Raw genomic sequence first — 17,952 nt, forward strand, 5'->3', positions numbered from 1 at the left:
TAATGTTTTCTTGCTTTCCTTTTTTTTTTTTTATTTTTTTTTAATTTTTGGAGATAGGGTCTTATTATGTAGTTCTAGCTGGCCTTGACCCACAAGTGCCTGCTTCAGCTCCCTAAGTGCTGGGATTAAAGGCATGTACCACCCCCCACCCCCACCCCCAGCTTCCTTGACTACTTTAGAAGTTCATACGACCACGATTTCCTCCTCCCGGAATCAGATCAGTGTGTGGCAGTTAGATGAGAATAGGGCTTTGTTTCCCAAGGCTGATACTCTATGTTACCAGTGCTCTAACAATGCTTTTTGTATGTTATCATTAAATAAAAAATGACATACCTCTTTGTCTGTGAAGTGAGATTTATCCTTCTCTTGTTCTGGAGTTAAATAGAGAATTTTCTCCTCTGTAGTATTAAAAGTTAGAAAAGAAAAAGTGTTAATCTGGCCATCACAATACTAATAGATATAAATAATAAGAGGAGATTAGATAAGAAAAGGACTCCTAGACTAACTCTAGCAAGCTGTCCCATGAACAGCATACACCCCTGGTACCCTGCTCCTATAAGGAAACATTCCTTGGCAAATTTAACTGGTGACAGACATTAACTAGCTGGGGGTAGGGTGGGGGGCACGGACACATAACTCTAGACCCTATGCAGTTTTATGTTCCTGTCTAACTGGCTTCCTGAACACAGGAAATGTAATAGACAGCAACAGTATTTTCTTCTTTTTTACCTTCTGTGCCTTGGCAATGAAGAACGTATCTCATTATATCCAGATTTTCATAGACTATTAGAATTTCTACAGCTCCCATTTCCAAAGCCTTTAGTGTATCTTCAACTCCAAAACAGTACTTGCCTGTGTCCTGGCTAATTTCATCAAAGTATCGCCCTGTGGATTAGGGATATAACAATAAAATATATGATGGTTCTTGATATCCATGAACTTAATCAACTATGGATTAAACATTCAGAAAAGTAAGCACAGCATGTCAAAGTGTACTATGGAGCTAGGCCTGTGATGGTTATATTTGAATATACACGGACCTTTACTTGTCATCGTAACCTAAATGATAGCATACCGTTATTTACATAATATTTACAATGTGCTAGGTATTACAAGCAATCAAGAGATAATTTAAAGTACACGGGAGGGTGTACATAGGTTATATGCAAATACTACACAGTTTCTCTAAGGGCCTTGCACAGCTGTGGATTTTATAACTCACAAGATTATGAAATCAGTTCCACTATTCCTGATCATTATAAAGAGAATCCTACTTTCAGGCCCATGTTTGACAGATACACAGGCCCAGAGCCTGTTCCCAGTGCCTAGCTGCAGGCCCACGTGGCTGAGGAGACCAAGGGTTCCTGGACCATCTCTGTTGAGCTCCTAGGTCCTCCCAAGTCTTCCTTTTAAGGTTGGTGCTGTACTTTAAGAGGCTAACACAGCAGGATAAAGGAACTCCGTAAGATCCAGGGAGAGACTGGAAGCCTCCCCTTTGGATCCTGTCTAGTTACAGCTGGGGGGAGAAAAAAGATTCCATGCAGGTTTTTGTTTTCTGCAGCCCAGGCTGACTTCCCGTTTGTTATATAGTTAAGGATGACCTTGAACTTCTGATCTCCCTGCCTCTAGCACCCAGAGTGCTGGGATTACAGGCTCCCCGACCAGTATACCATACTGGAGCTGTGGACCAACCGGAGGGCCTTGTGAATGCTTTAGAGCACTCTATCTACTGAGCCACTTCCCCACGGGCCCCACCCTCACCCCAGGGTCCCCCTGAGAGATCAGGCTGGCTGGAACTTGCCGCAACACCACTCCCTCAGCTTCCTGAGTGCCGGGATCACACAGGCACGTGCCACCTACGGCCAGCTGACACTTTCTTTCCCTCAGTGAAAATGTTGTTTTCCATTCCTTTACTCTCTTTTACTTTAGTTTTGTTTGAGACGGAGTCTCATATAACTCAGGCTGGCCTAAAAACTTTTATGGCCAAGGATGACTTTGAACTCCTGATATAACTTCAGCCACCCTAGTGTGGGGATTACTAGTATGGACTACTACCTCTAGGCCTTTCTTTTATGCCTTTTCAGTGTCTTACTTCAGACATACACCAAAAACATTTCACAGAACAAGCAAAATAGTAGCATTTCAGTGATACCTATTAATTTCTTCTCTTGGATGAACTTCACGTTGGAGAGAACTTCAGTAGATAATTCAATGGCTTGGTTGAATCCATTTTCACCACCATAGGATATATCAACTAATTTTAAAACTTTTGATTGCAACCTCTGGCACAAACAGAAACAAAAACATTAGGATCTCAAATACCTTACTAAAATCCCACTCTCTTTCTCATAAAACACAAAGACAAAATGTTACTGGATCCCCCAGGAGCTGGAGTTATAGGTATTTGTGAGCCATCTGATGTGGGTGCTGGACCAAATTTAAGTCCTCTGCATTAGCTGTGTGCACCTTTAACCACCGAGCCATCTCTCTACCCAGAGATTTTTTTTTAACCTAGGGAATTTATGGCTACCAATGCAAACACATGCATAATATGCTGAGGATGAATGTATCCCACACTAGACTCCCGAAATGGCAGTTCCTTATCTCTTACCTGATCAAACATGTCAGATTGACTTAGTTCAGTTTTAAAGTCAGCTGATCCAGCTAAAACCAGACCAGCCACATTCACTTTGTCTCCAGAAATAAACAGCTGCACAGCAGTCTCTGCTACTTTCCGAACATAGTTATGTCGCTTTTCCATTCTTAAACGGGCAAAACGCAAGGCTGATTGACCTCCTCTGCCTTCGACACAAAAGTGGTGGGAAAGACAGGGGTAACTATTAAAAGAGTACAACATGCCATGAAGTAAAAACAAAACAACCAGTCAAGCTAAACACAGAAAAACCACCACCTCCGTTAACTGTTTAGCACAAACTGATGCTTAATGAGCACTGTTGGACGTAAGTAAAAGAACTCAAGCAGCCCTCCCATATACCGTGTTTCTTTGGGAGATCCACAGTGAATTTGTGCAGGACTTCTCTGGTGTTTCCTTGGAGCGTGCCAAAAAGAGCACCACTGCCGTCTATTACAATAAAACCAAACTTGCTGTCATCTGAAAGCAGTGCTGTAAGAGCCTAAAAAACAAACACAACACTGCATGATCAACTCCAGGGGCTGCCAAGGCGGGGGTACATTCACAGTGACACACTGTGGAGGGAAGGGGGTCATTGAGAGACCTCAGCTGTAATGGAACGCTAATGTAGAATGGTGTTTTCCACTCTGCAGGGAAGAAGGGGAAGTATTTATTTTTACAGTTACAGTTAGTTCTGGAAACAAGACAGTGACGGTACACACTGACCTGCACAACTAAAAGCAGCTAAGGTGATTTATCTGGATTTTACCACAGCGAAACCAAGAAGAAACAAAATATCTCCAAATCTCAACTCGGGCAGGCAAGATGGCTCAGCAAGTAAAGGTGCCGGGTGACTACACCTGGTCCCCAAACCAATGTGGAGGGACAGAGTCAACCAAGTTGTCCTGACCTCCACAAGCAAGCCACAGTGTCTGTCCCCTTCTGCCTCCCCCAATGCACACAACACAAACTTAAGGTGGACACAGTGCAACTCTAGCACCAGAGAGGCAGACACAAGAGGATTTCAAGTTCAAAGCCAACCTGAGCTGCACAGTGAGAGACCATCTACCAACCCATCAAACAAAATGTCAGTAGAAAATTGTAGTCCCTTCATTTTCCTTTCCATCGTTTTATTTAGATAGATGGTATATAGACTGTAAGGTCCAAATTAAAGATGAATTTCAAATTTGGTTCCTAGTTTTCTAGAGTAGTGCTCTGAAGTGCATGCACCCAGGGAGCCTCCTGCACTCTGAGCTGGTCACTCCCAGCCAACTTCACTTCTGTTAACTATCAATGATCTCAGCATTACTAGACAGCACTTGCACAGCAAAAGAATTTTGTAAATCAATTCTATAGTAACAAGTAAAGGAAAACAGACGCGTCTGAAAAGACTTGAGTTTTGGAATGTTTCTCTCAATTTTAAAGAGTACCCACCTCCAACAGGGTTTCTCTATATAGCCCAGGCTACAAACTCAGAGTGCCTCTGCCTCCTGAGTGCTGGGATTAGAGGCTTTTTGTTTTTGCTTTTTTAATGTGCATTGATTTTTTTTTTGCATGTATGTCTATGTGAGGGTGTCAGATCCCCCAGAACAGGAATTAACAGATAGGTGTGAGCTGCCATGTGGGTCTTCTGGAAGAGCAGTCAGTGCTATTAACTGATAAGCCATCTCTCCAGCCCCGGGATTAGAGTTTTACAGGAGAACTACTGAGTTACATACTGTTTCTGTACCTCTGCCTCTCCTGAGAGGTATGTAAGAAGCCCTGGGGCCCACAGAGACATATTTTCTGTGATGGACTGAGACTTATATAGCCTTGAACATCATTAATTGCCAGATTCTGATCTCTTTAGAACTGAGAAATAATTTATTCTATTTTAATTAAAGAATAAGAAACCTTCTTTATAAAAAGGTCTAGAACGCAAGCTACTCAATCAGCAATCCATCTTTAGACAAATGAAACAGGATTAGGTTTGGTGTGGTGACATGCCTATAATGCAGAGGCATTGGGAACTGAGTCCAAAAGGCTAGCCTAGGCCAGACAGCAAGACCCCGTCTTAAAACAAGAAAATCAGGTGTGGTGGGATTCCCTGGTAATCCCAAGCACTCAGGTAGAGTCAGAAGGATCAGAAGTTCAAGGTCACCCTTGGTTATACAATGATTTTGAGAACAGCCTGTCTCAACAAAGTAAACTCCAAAAGGGATGGAGGAAGTGGCTTGGTAGGTGCTTGCTATGCATAAGGACCTTAGTTTGGATCCATGTAAAAAACTAGGTATGGGGGAATGCTGGGTGCTTGGGGTATTAGAATCTTCACCCTTAGCTCTACTAGTCATTGTAATTATTGGAAGAAAAGTAAAAATCAATTATGCTAATGTAATAACTGAGCTAAATAGCCAGACAATACAACTACTGGGTACTTTTAAATCAGAAAGATCCAAAGTCTGCTTTCATCAAAGTTGATATAAGCAAATCCATCAGCCAGAATGGCTAACAGTCTCAAGAGGCCTTTGCCAGGACACTGGAGGCTAAGAGGAAGCTAAGCTAGATCACCATACAGTCAACCAAGCTTCAACTGGGATTGGACTTCCTGTCAAAGTTAGCAGAAGTCACCCACTGTACACTGTGGACAAAGTGTCAGCTCTAATCCACCGCAGAGGGTTTTCTCTAGGTTGATGAGAGGCAAGGGACTAAAGGAGGTGCCAGCTGTGAATTCCTGATTGCTTCCTGCTGACTGATTTAGGTCAGTCTAATGAGGTTTCTTTTCCACTATTAATGTTCATCACAGCTCTGTCACTCAGGTTTCATAAGAACAGGAAAAGAGAGAAAACAAAAAACAAAACAAACAAAAGCCAAAAACCCTGCCATTAAATGCATTTTATTTGCTTATTTTTCAACTATTTGTGAGCTTAGCACTAAGGTGCAAGAATATAGGCAAGCATCATATAGCCAATCACCTGCCTCTAATTAGTTCTCCAAATCCAAATTAGCACTTTCCCCAAACATCCTAATGAGTAGTATCATAATAACATACATTATTTTGAAAACAGCTGTGATGGAGGATGCCCAAATGAAGTGCCCAGCTGGTGGAGGCAGGAGGACCAGGAATTTAAAACTAGCCTCAGCAACATGGATCTTGTCCTCCTCCACCACCAGCACCCCCGACCCCCACACAAAAGAATGAAGGGGGAAAAAAAAACAAACCTATGTAAAAGGTTACAGTTGCCTATGGTTTAGAAAAGTGACTTCTCAAAGGATTAACTATGACTACTATCTGAGCTACCAATTCTATTTCTACATATATAATCTACAAAAATAAAAGCAAATGGTTACGAACAAATCCCTGTGCATGAATGTTTATAGTGACATCATTCATGAAAGCCAGACAGTGAAAAACAACCCAAAGATATCAATTTATAAACACATAAATAATGTGGCTTATCTAATACCACGGAGTACTCAATGAGGAAGTGGTAAAATAGAGAACGAGGCTAGCACACAGTCTTGAAAAAGGATAAAGGAAAAGGCTAGACTATAGGATTCCTTCCACTCTATTAACAGACGGTAGATTAGTGGGGGCCTGGGGCTGGGGAAGCTGAGGGAAGAAGGGTAGCTGCTCATGGGCTCGGGGCTTCTTTAGCTGGCAATGCTCTGTGCTCATCTTACCTCTGTATGAAACTTGTTGTCACACAAATACAATGATGTATTAATTGGTTTAAAAGGTTCAAAGTCAATGTTGACTTTCTTTTCCTTTCCTTCTTCTGTTACAATTGTTCCACAGTAAACAACCAGACCATTTGGAGGTACTGCAAAGAACATAAACAATTTCTCTACTTTAATTGTTCCCATAGCCACAATTTACATAAAACAGAAAAACCCTTAAGACTCATAGGCAAAATTCTCACCCCACTTGCAAAACTTCCTCAGAGATGTTTTAGTAGGATTCACTCCTTAAGCACAGCAAACACTACTTAGTGCTCAATAAAACAAAAAGCTAAAGACCAATGATGCCAGCTGGCTGAAGACCCAGGAAGAAAGCACTGTGGCGGGAGCAGGGTGGACAGAGAGGGAAATGGTTACCTTTGTTATAAAGTTTGAGTCTCTGTTGTACAGATGTGATGGCTCCCAGGACTGAAAGGCGGTTTACTCGTGACTTAATGTTAGATGCAGTTCCAAACTCATCTGCTAACATTTTTGCCACTCGTGAAATCTGGTCTTTAGGAGGAATGATCAGCGATATCATGCTCGTGCCATTGCTGGAGAGAGAAACACACCAGTTTAAATTCATGTTTACCATCAGTAAACTGAGCTCCTGTGAGACGTTCCAGAAATCATAAAAACACACTGTCTGAAGAGTACCAGAAGGCAGTAAGAAACTACCCAGGAGCATTTTCCAAAGGAAGCCTAACGAGAGCCAGCAGATAGTAGGTGCTCAATGACTTCAGTACTGAGATTAGCCACGTAATGAAAGCACTCAAAGGGAAAGACTTCATTCTAAGGATGAAGAGAGGAGGTTGCTATGCAGGACCAACAAGCTGGAATCATTCTGGTGGCTCTTCAGTGGGAGAAGCTATGCCAGGACAATGCAACAAGTTTTCCAAAGTCCAGACAAATATTCCACTTAATACCATCCTTTTCTCCTTAAATTCCACGAAAATCCTCAAATACTAATTAATTCAGCACACCCAATGCTTTCTTGATAGGAGAGTAATGCAATTCATAAATATCCCAGTTATGAAACAATTTATAACTCAAGAATATATATACTCTCTCTCTCTCTCTCTCTCTCTATATATATATATATATATATAGAGAGAGAGAGAGAGAGACTCTCTATAGTTCAGGAGCTATGTAGACTACACAGATACTCCTGTCTCTCTCCCAGAGTGCTGGGATTAAAGGGATATGCCACCAAGAATGTGTTTGGATTACAGTGATTTGACTAAAAACTTTTGCAAGTGTCATACGGGGGCTAGAGATGGCTGGGTAACTAAAAGCACCTGTTTCACAATCCAAAGAGCCTGGAGTTGGGGGTCCCAGAACCCTTCAACAAGTCAGGTGAGTTCTGAACACGCCTAGTAACACCAGCTCCAATAAAGTCTACCACACACAATGCAAACACACACATTAAATATTTTTAAAAGAGTAATGCACCAAGAGCCTGATTAAGTATCCAAACAAATTCAAATATCTAGAACCAAAAGATGAGGCTAAGGACAACCCAGGAGAATACCACCTTTAACCAGTTCTTTCAAAACCATCAGCAGTGGCTAAACACCTGGTTCCAGTATTTCTAGTTCTGTTTTTGTCTAGCATGCATGAGGTCACAGGTTCAAACTCTAGCACCAAAGAGGACAGGGCATGTCAGCAGCAATAATAACAACCAGTTTTGTAAGTTGAAAAGCGTTCTGAAGGCTGGTTTACAACATGAACATACTCATCTTTATTTAATGACATCCACATAAAGTTGGTTGAGATGACTGACGCTAGAGAGAAGCCTCAGGAGGGAAAGGAATCTGCTGCATGCCTGTAATCTCAGCACTAGGGAAGCAGAAATAGGAGGACCCCTAGATTCACAGGTTCAAGTGGAGATCATCTCAAAACCCAAGTGGAGAGGGATAAGGAAACTACCAGATGCCAGCCTCTGGTTTCCACACAGGTGCATCCATGTGTGTAACATACACAAGATAACACATAAGATAGAAGACAATGCGTGAAAATCACATGCTACGAGTTCTGTGAAGACTATGTAGAACACGTAAACAACTCCCAACACTCAACAACAAAAAGACAACCCAAATTAAAAATCAGCAAAGACTGGGCATATGGGCGTGTGCAGGCAGAAGATCTGAGTAGGGGCCACCTTGTCTCAAAACAAGTCTTACACAAACAAACAACGTCAACAAGAGCCAGCAAAGGACATAGGTCAGTGGCAGAGTGTTTACCAAGCAAGCATAAGGCTTTAGGTTCAGTCACCAATACAAAAACTAAACAAAACAAAACTGGGCAAAGGGCTTGAATAGACATTTTTTGTAAAGACCACAGAAAGGCACTTTGGTCTGTCATGGGCTCCCTATCTGGGGTAAGTAAAGCTGTGTGTGTTGCATCTCCCCGGGAAAAGCTTTGTTAGATAACATGGGGCTGGAGAAATGACTCTTGAAGAGGACCCAGGCTGGTTCGGTTCTCAGCAGCCGCATGTCAGCTCCCAACTGTCTGTAACTCCAGTTCAAGGAGGATCTGATGCCCTATTCTGACCTCTGTGGGTCAGAGTCTGCAACCACACGATTCACTAACATACATTCGTAAACACTCATACATGTAAAACCTTGAGTGATAAGACATCCAATGTTGGCCTCTGGTCTCCACATGCACAAGTGAACGAACCCCCCCCTCCCCCCGGCCACCATAGGATACAGAAAAACAAAAACTCAAAGTACTGTCACAGGGGTAAAATGGGATGATTCCAGGAGGAAGAAGGGGTCAGTGGGTCAAGGCCTGAGTTTGACTTGTGGGACTTACATGGTGTAAGGAGAGAGCCCCACAACCTTAGGCCATCCTTTTACCGCATAGGCATGCTACTGCATGCAGACACCCACATACACAATTAAGATAAAAATAAATTTCAAAGCACTCGGGAGGCAGAGGCAAGCGGATCTCTGTGAGTTCGAGGCCAGCCTGGTCTACAGAGCAAGATCCAGGAAAGGCGCAAAGCTACACAGAGAAACCCTGTCTCGAAAAAACAAAAAACAAAAAAAAAGAAAAAAAGAAAAATTTCAAGAAAGACTGATACACATACGGATTTAAATTATAGCAAATAAAATCAGTCATAAATGACCACATGTTGTCTAGCTAGTTCTACTTACATGAAATATTCATTCAGGAAACAATCTATAGATAAGTAGATATTATGGGATGCAGAGGACTCTGACTATGAAAAAATGTAGGAAAGTAGTTGTAAGCATGCATGCACTTCTTCTGTTCTTGACTGCAGACATGACTAGCTGCCCAAGAAATTCCTGCAAAACTTTCCCAAAATGATGGCTCACAGCCTGGAACTGCTGCTCAAGTAAACTCTTACTCCCTAAGCTGCTTTTTTTTTTTTTTTTTTAAGATTTATTTATTCATTTATTATGTATACAGCATGTATGTCTGCAGGCCAGAAGAGGGCACCAGATCTCGTTACAGATGGTTGTGAGCCACCATGTGGTTGCTGGGAGTTGAACTCAGGACCTCTGGAAGAGCAGTCAGTGCTCTTAACCGCTGAGCCACCTCTCCAGTCCCCTAAGCTGCTTTTTGTCAGGGTGTATTATCACAGCAATGGACAACTAGGACACAAATCTGAGTTATAACTTTAAAGGGGGCATATTGTATGGTATGTAAACTGCATTTTAAACTAGAAAATCAGTTAGGGCCAGGATAGAGCTCACTTAGTGGAGCGCTGGCTGAGCATGCATGAGACCCTGGGTTCCATCTCCAGCACAGCTGAAGGCAGGGGGATCAGAAATTCAAAGTCATCCTTGGTGCATGTGTTCCTACAAATCACCATAACAAAACGCACTGGGACCGAAGGATAGACCAATACACCCATGCATGCACACATGTACAAGTGGACCAGCTAGGAAAAGGAAGCAGGTCAGCAGGAGAGAAGTAAGAAATAGTGATGAGATGTCCACCAAGTCTCAGGCATTTGAATGCTCCGGTTGGTGACACTGTTAGGAGGTGTGACCTTGCTGGAAGAAATATGTCACTGGGGGCAGGCTTTGAGGTTTTCAAGACTGGCTGCTATTTCCAGTTTGTTCTGCTTCTTGCTTATGGTTGGAGATGTGAACTCTCAGCTGATTCCACTCCATGATGAACTCAACCTTTTGGAACAATAAGCCCAAAGAAACTCTTTCTTTTTTAAGTTGCTTTGGTGGTGTTTTATCACAGTAATAGAAATTTAACTTAAGTCATAAAACAGACACACAAACACATACCATACACGTAAAAAAAAAATTAACAGAATATCGCCCCTTTTAAGGCTATAAAATCAAGTAATTATTAGTGTCACAGGAGTGGGTGGTATCAAATAAACTGAGAACAATATGAACCTTACTCCTGCTACTGAGCCCGTGCATGTTCACCGGAGCCCAAGCCAGTGCTTTTCTGTTTGTTTTAAAGACAGTGTGTGTACGTGTGTGTACTCTGTAGAGTCAGTTTTCTCCTTCCACTTTTATATGCGTTTTAGAACTCAAACTCAGGTTGCTATGTTTTTGCGCTTCAGATGCCTTTACCTGTGGTGCTATCATGCTGGCCCTAGAGAGGTAAAGTTAACCAAAAACAGAGAGAGAGAGACAGAGAGAGAGAGAGAGAGAGAGAGAGAGAGAGAGAGAGAGAGAGAGAGAGAGAAGGCAAGCAGGGCATGGTAGTGCACACCTTTAATCCCAATACTCAGGAGGGAGAGGCCAGCCTGGTCTATAGTATGAGTTCCAGGATAGCCAAGGTTACACACAGAACACACCGAGAAATCTGTTTAGAACCATCCCCCAAACCAAACCAAACAACCAAACCAAGCTATTTATTTGTAAGTATATGGTGTTTTGTCTGTACACAAGCCTGTCTGCACCACTGCATGCCTGGTGCCCTCAGAGACCAGAAGAGGGCAGTGAATGCCCTGGAACCTAGGCTCGCTCTCTCCAAGAGAAATCAGGGCTCTTAACTGCTGAGCTACCTCTCCAGCCCCAAGACAAGTCAGTTTAAATATAAGCTACTTTCTGTGAGGTTTTTTCTGATGAACAATTTTCAAGGACACATATACGGTCACTTTAGAGGCTCCCAGAATCTTTAGAGGCCATAGGAATTCTCTCAAAGGGCCCAGTTCTAAGTGAACACACTAGTTTACAGAGTAGTTTCCTAAGAGATGGACTTGACAAAGGAGTCGAGTGAGGAGGGGCTCTGAGAAGAGCAGAGATGATGGCGCAGGAACCCAAACCCAAAGGACTGTACAATCTGAAGTTAACCAAAGAGAATATCGGGACAAATTGGGTAAACTCACAATACCTCAAAGCCAGAAAATGATGTGCAGTACAAAGTGAGGACCTTGAGATAAGCTGTTATCATCTACTTTCCACAAAGCTAGGTTAAGATGATAAACGTTCATTAAGCAATTCTGCTCTGAGAACAGCAGGGCAACCTTGCACCCCCACCTAGCTAACATTCCAGAGAAGACAGGGCAGTGAATGCAGTTAGTTAGGGATAGGATGTGATCTTGTTCCTGGAAGCCACTGTTTAAAAGGGTCAGAAGTAGAGCAGGGCATGCTGGTGCACTCCATTAAACCAGCATTAAAACCAAAACCGACAAACAAACAAATCCAGAGGCATAGCTTGCCAGTTTTTTTTTTTTTTTTAGGCAGGGGTGGTGGGGTGGGGGTGGGGTACATTTCTACCAAGTTGCTAAATGTGAAACATACTACCTTAAAGCTTAAGACTGCTCTGAAGAGATGGCTCTATAGGTCTGAGCTTGGATGAGGACATGAGTTCAGACCCCAGAATCTACATAAAAAACATGTGCTTGTTAACCCTGGGGCTGGAGGTAGACTGGCTACTGGGACCCTGTCTCAGGGAATAAGGACAAAGCAACAGAGCAGGATGCCTGAAGCCTTCTCTGGTGCTCTTACCCAAAGACACATTGTGTCCATCTCCTACCCAACCCCTACAATTTAGGGACAAAACTACCTTTCACCAGTTTCCATGTATAACTCTCCCTATGCTACAGGGGAAACAAATTTCTGAACTCACCTCTCTAAGACACTTGACTAGAAAAGGCTGAAATCTAAATTTTGAAAACATGGCCTGTGGGGTGCTGCATGCCTGTATCCCAGTACTCCAAGGCTGAGGAAGGAATAGTTCAGGCTGCTAAAGTTGCCTGATAATTTTTATGTTAGCTTGAACACTAGCAGATTAAAGGCCTCTGCCAGGAAAGTTTCGGAGCAGATACCTTCATTTACTCCACAGGCAAGCCAAAGCTGTCAGACCAGTTTGTATAAACACAGAACAGATCAAGGAAGTTGAGTACTTCATATGTACACACACACACAGCAAATACCTCTTAAAAGGAAAATGAGTGCCTAGCATGGTGGTGCACACCTTTAATCTCAGCACTTGGGAGGCAGAGACAGGCAGATCTCTGTGAGTTTGAGACCAGCCTGGTCTACAGAGTGAGATCCAGGATGGGCTCAAAGGACAGGGAAACCCCGTCTTGAAAAAACAAAAAAAGAAGGAGACTGAGAAATAAAATGTGCATCAGGGGGACGTAGCAGCTCAGTGATGAAAGGGCCCAGAGTCAGATCTTCAGACCCTAGAAGAAGTTCTCACTTGAGAAGCTGCTAGCCATACAGGCCAAGCTACAGACTAGTCTGACTCTCACCACATACCTCCTCATCTCGGAGACAAGGTCTCACTGGCTCCTTGGCGGGCCTGGAACTCAGACCTGCCGCCCAGGCTCCCCAGTGCTAGGATTAAGGCTGTGTGCCATACATTCTGTTTACCTCCTCCTCTAATTCCAACCGTTTGTTTTTGTTTCTCCACCTTCTCTGCTGTCACTGTACCTCCTTTCCAAAATCAAAAGACCCCAATTAAGAAGAGCCAGCGAGGGCACTGGAGAGATGATTGGCAGTTAAGAGTAATAGCTGCTCTTCCAGAAGACCCAGGGTTTGATTCCAACTATCTACATGGTAGCCAGTTCTAGGGGGTCTAATGCCCCTTTCTGGACTCTGAGGGCACCAGGCATTCATGTGGCACTCAGACAAACATCTACACACATTAAAAAGGAAAAAAAAAAAAAGCCAATGAATATACATTTGTAATCTCAGCTCTTGGAAAGGCAAGACATCCTTGGCTACATGGTAAGACCTCGCCCCCCAACCAACCAACCAACCAACCAACCAACCAAATAAATAAATAAATAAATAGAAGAAATAGGAGACGTTCCAGTCCAAAAAGAGCTTGGTCTCTGGAAGCATGGGGATTTAAACCAGATCCACAGCACTCATAAAAAGCTAAGCGTGGCAATGCATACCTGAAAAACCCCAGAACTAAGGAGGCAGAGAAAGGAGATCCCCAGGGCTTCCTGGTTAGTGGGTGGGGAGATGGTTAGTGAAGTAGACATTTGCCCTACAAGCTGGAGTCTGACTCCCCAGAACCCAGCCAAAAGAAAAACAAACATCATCATCATCATCATCATCATCATCATCAACAACAACAACAACACTATCTCAAGATGGAAAGGAGGACTCCCACAAGCTCAATGGCCAACTACTTGAACAGGAAGCAAAACAAAGAAACTCTGTCTCAACAAGGTGGAACCAACAAACCTGATGTTGTCCCCTGACCTGCATGTCTCTGTCTCTGTCTCTCTCTCTGTCTCTCTGTCTCTCTGTCTCTCTCTCTCTCTCTCTCACACACACACACACACACACACACACACACACACACACACACACACACGACAAAGAGGACAAAAAGAAAAAAGAAGTTACTATACAGCATGCTGGGGTTGCATGCCTGGAATCCCATATTTTAGGAGGCAGAGCCAGTATGGCCCTAAGTTTGAGGCCAGCTGGGAACAAAGCATGATCCTGTCTCAAAGCAACAAGAGCCAGTGAGAGGCCAATGAGACGGCTCAGCAGGTAAAGACACTTCAACCCCTGGAAGTCACATGATAGAAGGGGAGAACAGACTGCTCTGACCCCCACCCCCACCCCCAAAATTAATGTAATTGAAAATGGGGGGCAGTGACTCATGCTGTATGGCAATGACTCATATACAGGTCTTAAAAACATACAAAGTAAGATACAACATAGAACAGTGACTAACACAAGCTCCCAAGGCCCTCTGTCCTCCTCATGCTCACCAGGATACTTTCCATTATCAAAGAATTTTCTTCAATGATTTACCCAGAGGATTAGTTTCTGGGAGTCACAGGGAAGGAATACTTGTAAATCGAGTAAATACACAGAGCAAACACAACTATACCAATTAAAGCCACAAACACAAGGCAGGAAGGAAAGACTGAGTCAGTCAGTAGCTTTCCCTTTCCTCCCTCCCTCCCTCAAGAACTGTTGACAGGGAAGTTTCTTTACCTAGGTCAACAGGACAGGATAGGAGCAGCAATACTCACCTAAGGATTCAGTCTCCAGCACTGTGGACAGGAAAGCATTTATGTGGTAACTTTACCAGGAGATAAAACATAAACATTGAAGGTAATCAGTGAATCTTGGCTTGCACAGAATGCATATGTTTGGTCAACTTCAGGCAAACAATACCAAAGCATCCAATATTCTGTCTCAAAACAATGTCAGCCCGCCCAGGGGCAGCAGTGCTTCTCTGAAGAAACCTGTGCACAGGTACAAGGACACTCCACAAAGTTGTCCTCTGACCCCACATACACAGTGGCACGTGCATACCCACAGATGCACATGGGCACACACCAGGAGACTCACAGATAACAAATGCATATACAATGAGATTTCAAAAAGAAAACAAAACAGCAAAGACACGTTTATGTGTATGGCCTTTCTGCCATATGAAAATTGGTGTTCCTCCTGGAGGATGTAGCAGTCAAGTAAATCTTGGGGGTGCTTATCAGACACTGAAACTAACAAGTCACACTTCCTTAGACACTGCCCAGAGCATCTGCAGTATTCCACTTTAGCAGCACAGACAGACTAGGCTATCCTACTTAAACAACCACACCATAACCCAACTTTGACCAGACAGAACACCACTCTTACTACAACTACTTTCAGGACTGGATCAGAACAGTCTAGAGATGCTGCCCAAGTTGAGGTTGAGCATAGCTTCTTTAAGACTCTTTCAGCTCAATGTTCAATGGTTGGGTGCTTCCTAGGATGTTAGTGACCCAAGTTATCATGCTCTCTGCTAAGACCATATCTACTCCATCTCAGAAAGTTCAACTTAGGCCTAAATCATTTCTGGGAAAGATGCCAAGCTAACAACATTTAGGGATTACTACCTGAGAAATCAGCCAATTCCTCTCCAATTTTTTACACCATTTTTCAAAACTGTCCTTATTGGACTCACTCACTATAGGACTTCAATTCTTGCTTCTTTTCCTAGCTGTACAAAACTAAACAACTTTTGAAAGTGGGTTGGAGAGAGAGCTCTGTGGTTAAAGTTTGTGCCATGCAAGTGTGAGAGCAAGTTCAAATCCCTAGAAGATGGATATAGGGGCGATCTGTAACCTCAGTGCTCCTACAGCAAGATGGGAGCAGAGAACAGGGGGTCCCAAAAGCTTGCCGGCCAGGTAGTCTGATGTGCACAGTGGCAAACTGTAAGAGGCCCAAGACCAACACCCAAAGTTGTCTTCTGACCTTGTAGTGTGGGACGGCATATCCACGCCCTCCTCTCCCCAACAGAAGAAAAATAGGTGATCTTATGACTTTGAGTACAGGTTTGGAATCATGGACATCTGGGCTCAGCCTCTAGTTGTTATTAAGCTATCTGACCCAAAACAAATTACACAAATTCTTGTGAATCTTGGTTTGCTTACTTCTTCACAAGGTCCGGATGATTCTGTAGGATAATGTTAAGTACAGTCTGAACAGCAGAGTAAGTAATCACTAAATGACGACTAGATGGAGCTCTAGCTCTTTGTCATCCTGACGGCCCCTCCCCACAGAAACAGGAGAGCACTTGAAACACCACACAAGTATTATTTGAACTTGGCTATGTCCACACAGAGGCAGAGTGGACTTTGGTAAGTGACAACCACTTTTCTAGGATGATGGCACAAGATTCAACACCATCTAAAATATTAAACAGTCGTACCATATAAAGTGGGAATGGCCATAGCCTACATCTGCAGCGTAGGTTCCATCAGGGTACAAGTCACTTCAAAGAGGCCTGCTATCTTGCCACAGGTTGGTGCTCTCCAGGGTAGAGATCATTGCAGCACACAGTGGTGGTCAAATACTTGAGGAATCAATAGTCTCTGATAACAAAAACCAGGTCTTCTTTATACTATATCTTAATTACATTTATTTATCTGCATGTGAGTACATGTTTGGAGGTCAGAGGTGGAGTCATCTTGCCAGCTCATTTATGTATCTGTTATTGTGCCACAGTGTACATGTGGAGGTAAAAACAAAATACAAAAACCCCAACTTCTGGAAGTCAGTTTTCTCACTGTGACAAGGTTTGGAAGATCCAACTCGGGTGAGCAAGCATGCACAGGGAGCACTTTTACCTGCTGAGTCATTTTACGGGGCCACAATATACCTTTTTTCGTTTGTTTTTGATTTTCAAGACAGGCTCTGCATACCCCTTTCTGGGAACTCACTCCATAGACCAGGCTGGCCTCAAATTCAGAGGTCTGCCTGTGTGCCTCAAGAGTGCTAGGATTAAAGGTGAAGGCCATTGTACATGGTGTCAATACAGTTTCAATACAGACATCAGATATTTATTTTAAGCAGCTATAGAAAATATCAACTAAACATTTTCTACTCCAAGGTGGATATGATGATCTACATCTGTAACTCCTTGGAGCACTTAGGTGGGAGAATAATGCTTTTGAGGCCAGTCTGGGCAACATAGTGAGATCTAGTCTTAATAAAGTCACTCCTTAGAGAGGAACACATGCTATCTTAAAATAACTAATTGTCTCTCAGCTTTCCCCTCACTAGAAAGCTCAACCTGCCAGGCATGGTGGATCTCTTTGAACTTAAAGCCAGCATGGTCTGTCTACACAGCAAGTTCCAGGCTGGCCTCAAACTCAGAGATTCACCTGCCTCTATCTCTCAAGGGCTAGGATTAAAGGAGGACTGAGAAACCTTATCTTGAAAAACAAAAGAGGGCTGGAAAGGCTTAGTGGTTAAGTGGCTGCTCTTCCAGAGGACCCAGGTTCAAGTCCCAACAGTCACATGGCAGCTAACAACTGTCTCCAACTCCAGGGGATCCAACACCCCCACACAGACACACATTCAGGAAAAATACCAAGTCACATAAAATAAAAACAAACAAATCATTAAAAAATGCTCAAGTTAGCATATTATTTTACCATAATAAATCCTACAGTTTCAGCTGGGCAGCAGCGGCGGCGGCGGCGGCGGCGGCGGCGGCGGCGCACACCTTTAATCCCAGCACTCGGGAGGCAGAGCTAGGTGGATATTTGTGAGTTCTAAGCCAGCCTGGGCTAAAGTGAGTTCCAGGAAAGGTGCCAAAGCTACACAGAGAAACCCTGTCTCAATGCGCCGCCCCCCCATCCTAGTTTCCTCATTTGATTTTCATCTCACTTTAACGCCACTATCTATGCTGCAGGTAAGGCGGGG

At 43.3% G+C, this 17,952-nt stretch overlaps 1 protein-coding gene and 1 non-coding gene across 2 annotated transcripts in view; one reads left to right on the forward strand and one right to left on the reverse strand.

The window, feature by feature from the left end:
• Positions 1–17,952, reverse strand: part of Etf1 (eukaryotic translation termination factor 1) — a 32,901-nt gene that overhangs the window by 4,322 nt on the left and 10,627 nt on the right. Inside the window, exons 3-9 of the mRNA XM_028886786.2 lie at positions 6,707–6,882; positions 6,293–6,432; positions 2,996–3,134; positions 2,612–2,802; positions 2,153–2,282; positions 730–885; positions 334–398 (exon numbers count right to left, since the gene is read on the reverse strand). Coding sequence (XP_028742619.1) covers positions 334–398; positions 730–885; positions 2,153–2,282; positions 2,612–2,802; positions 2,996–3,134; positions 6,293–6,432; positions 6,707–6,882 — 997 coding nt within the window. The remainder of the gene's footprint in view (positions 1–333; positions 399–729; positions 886–2,152; positions 2,283–2,611; positions 2,803–2,995; positions 3,135–6,292; positions 6,433–6,706; positions 6,883–17,952) is intronic.
• On the forward strand, positions 1,402–1,518 carry LOC114705146. Its single transcript, XR_003736354.1, has one exon. It is a non-coding gene; the product is annotated as a small nucleolar RNA SNORA26 (small nucleolar RNA).

The sequence above is a fragment of the Peromyscus leucopus genome, chromosome 19 (genome assembly GCF_004664715.2).
Source record: "Peromyscus leucopus breed LL Stock chromosome 19, UCI_PerLeu_2.1, whole genome shotgun sequence".
NCBI classification, from domain to species: domain Eukaryota; kingdom Metazoa; phylum Chordata; class Mammalia; order Rodentia; family Cricetidae; genus Peromyscus; species Peromyscus leucopus.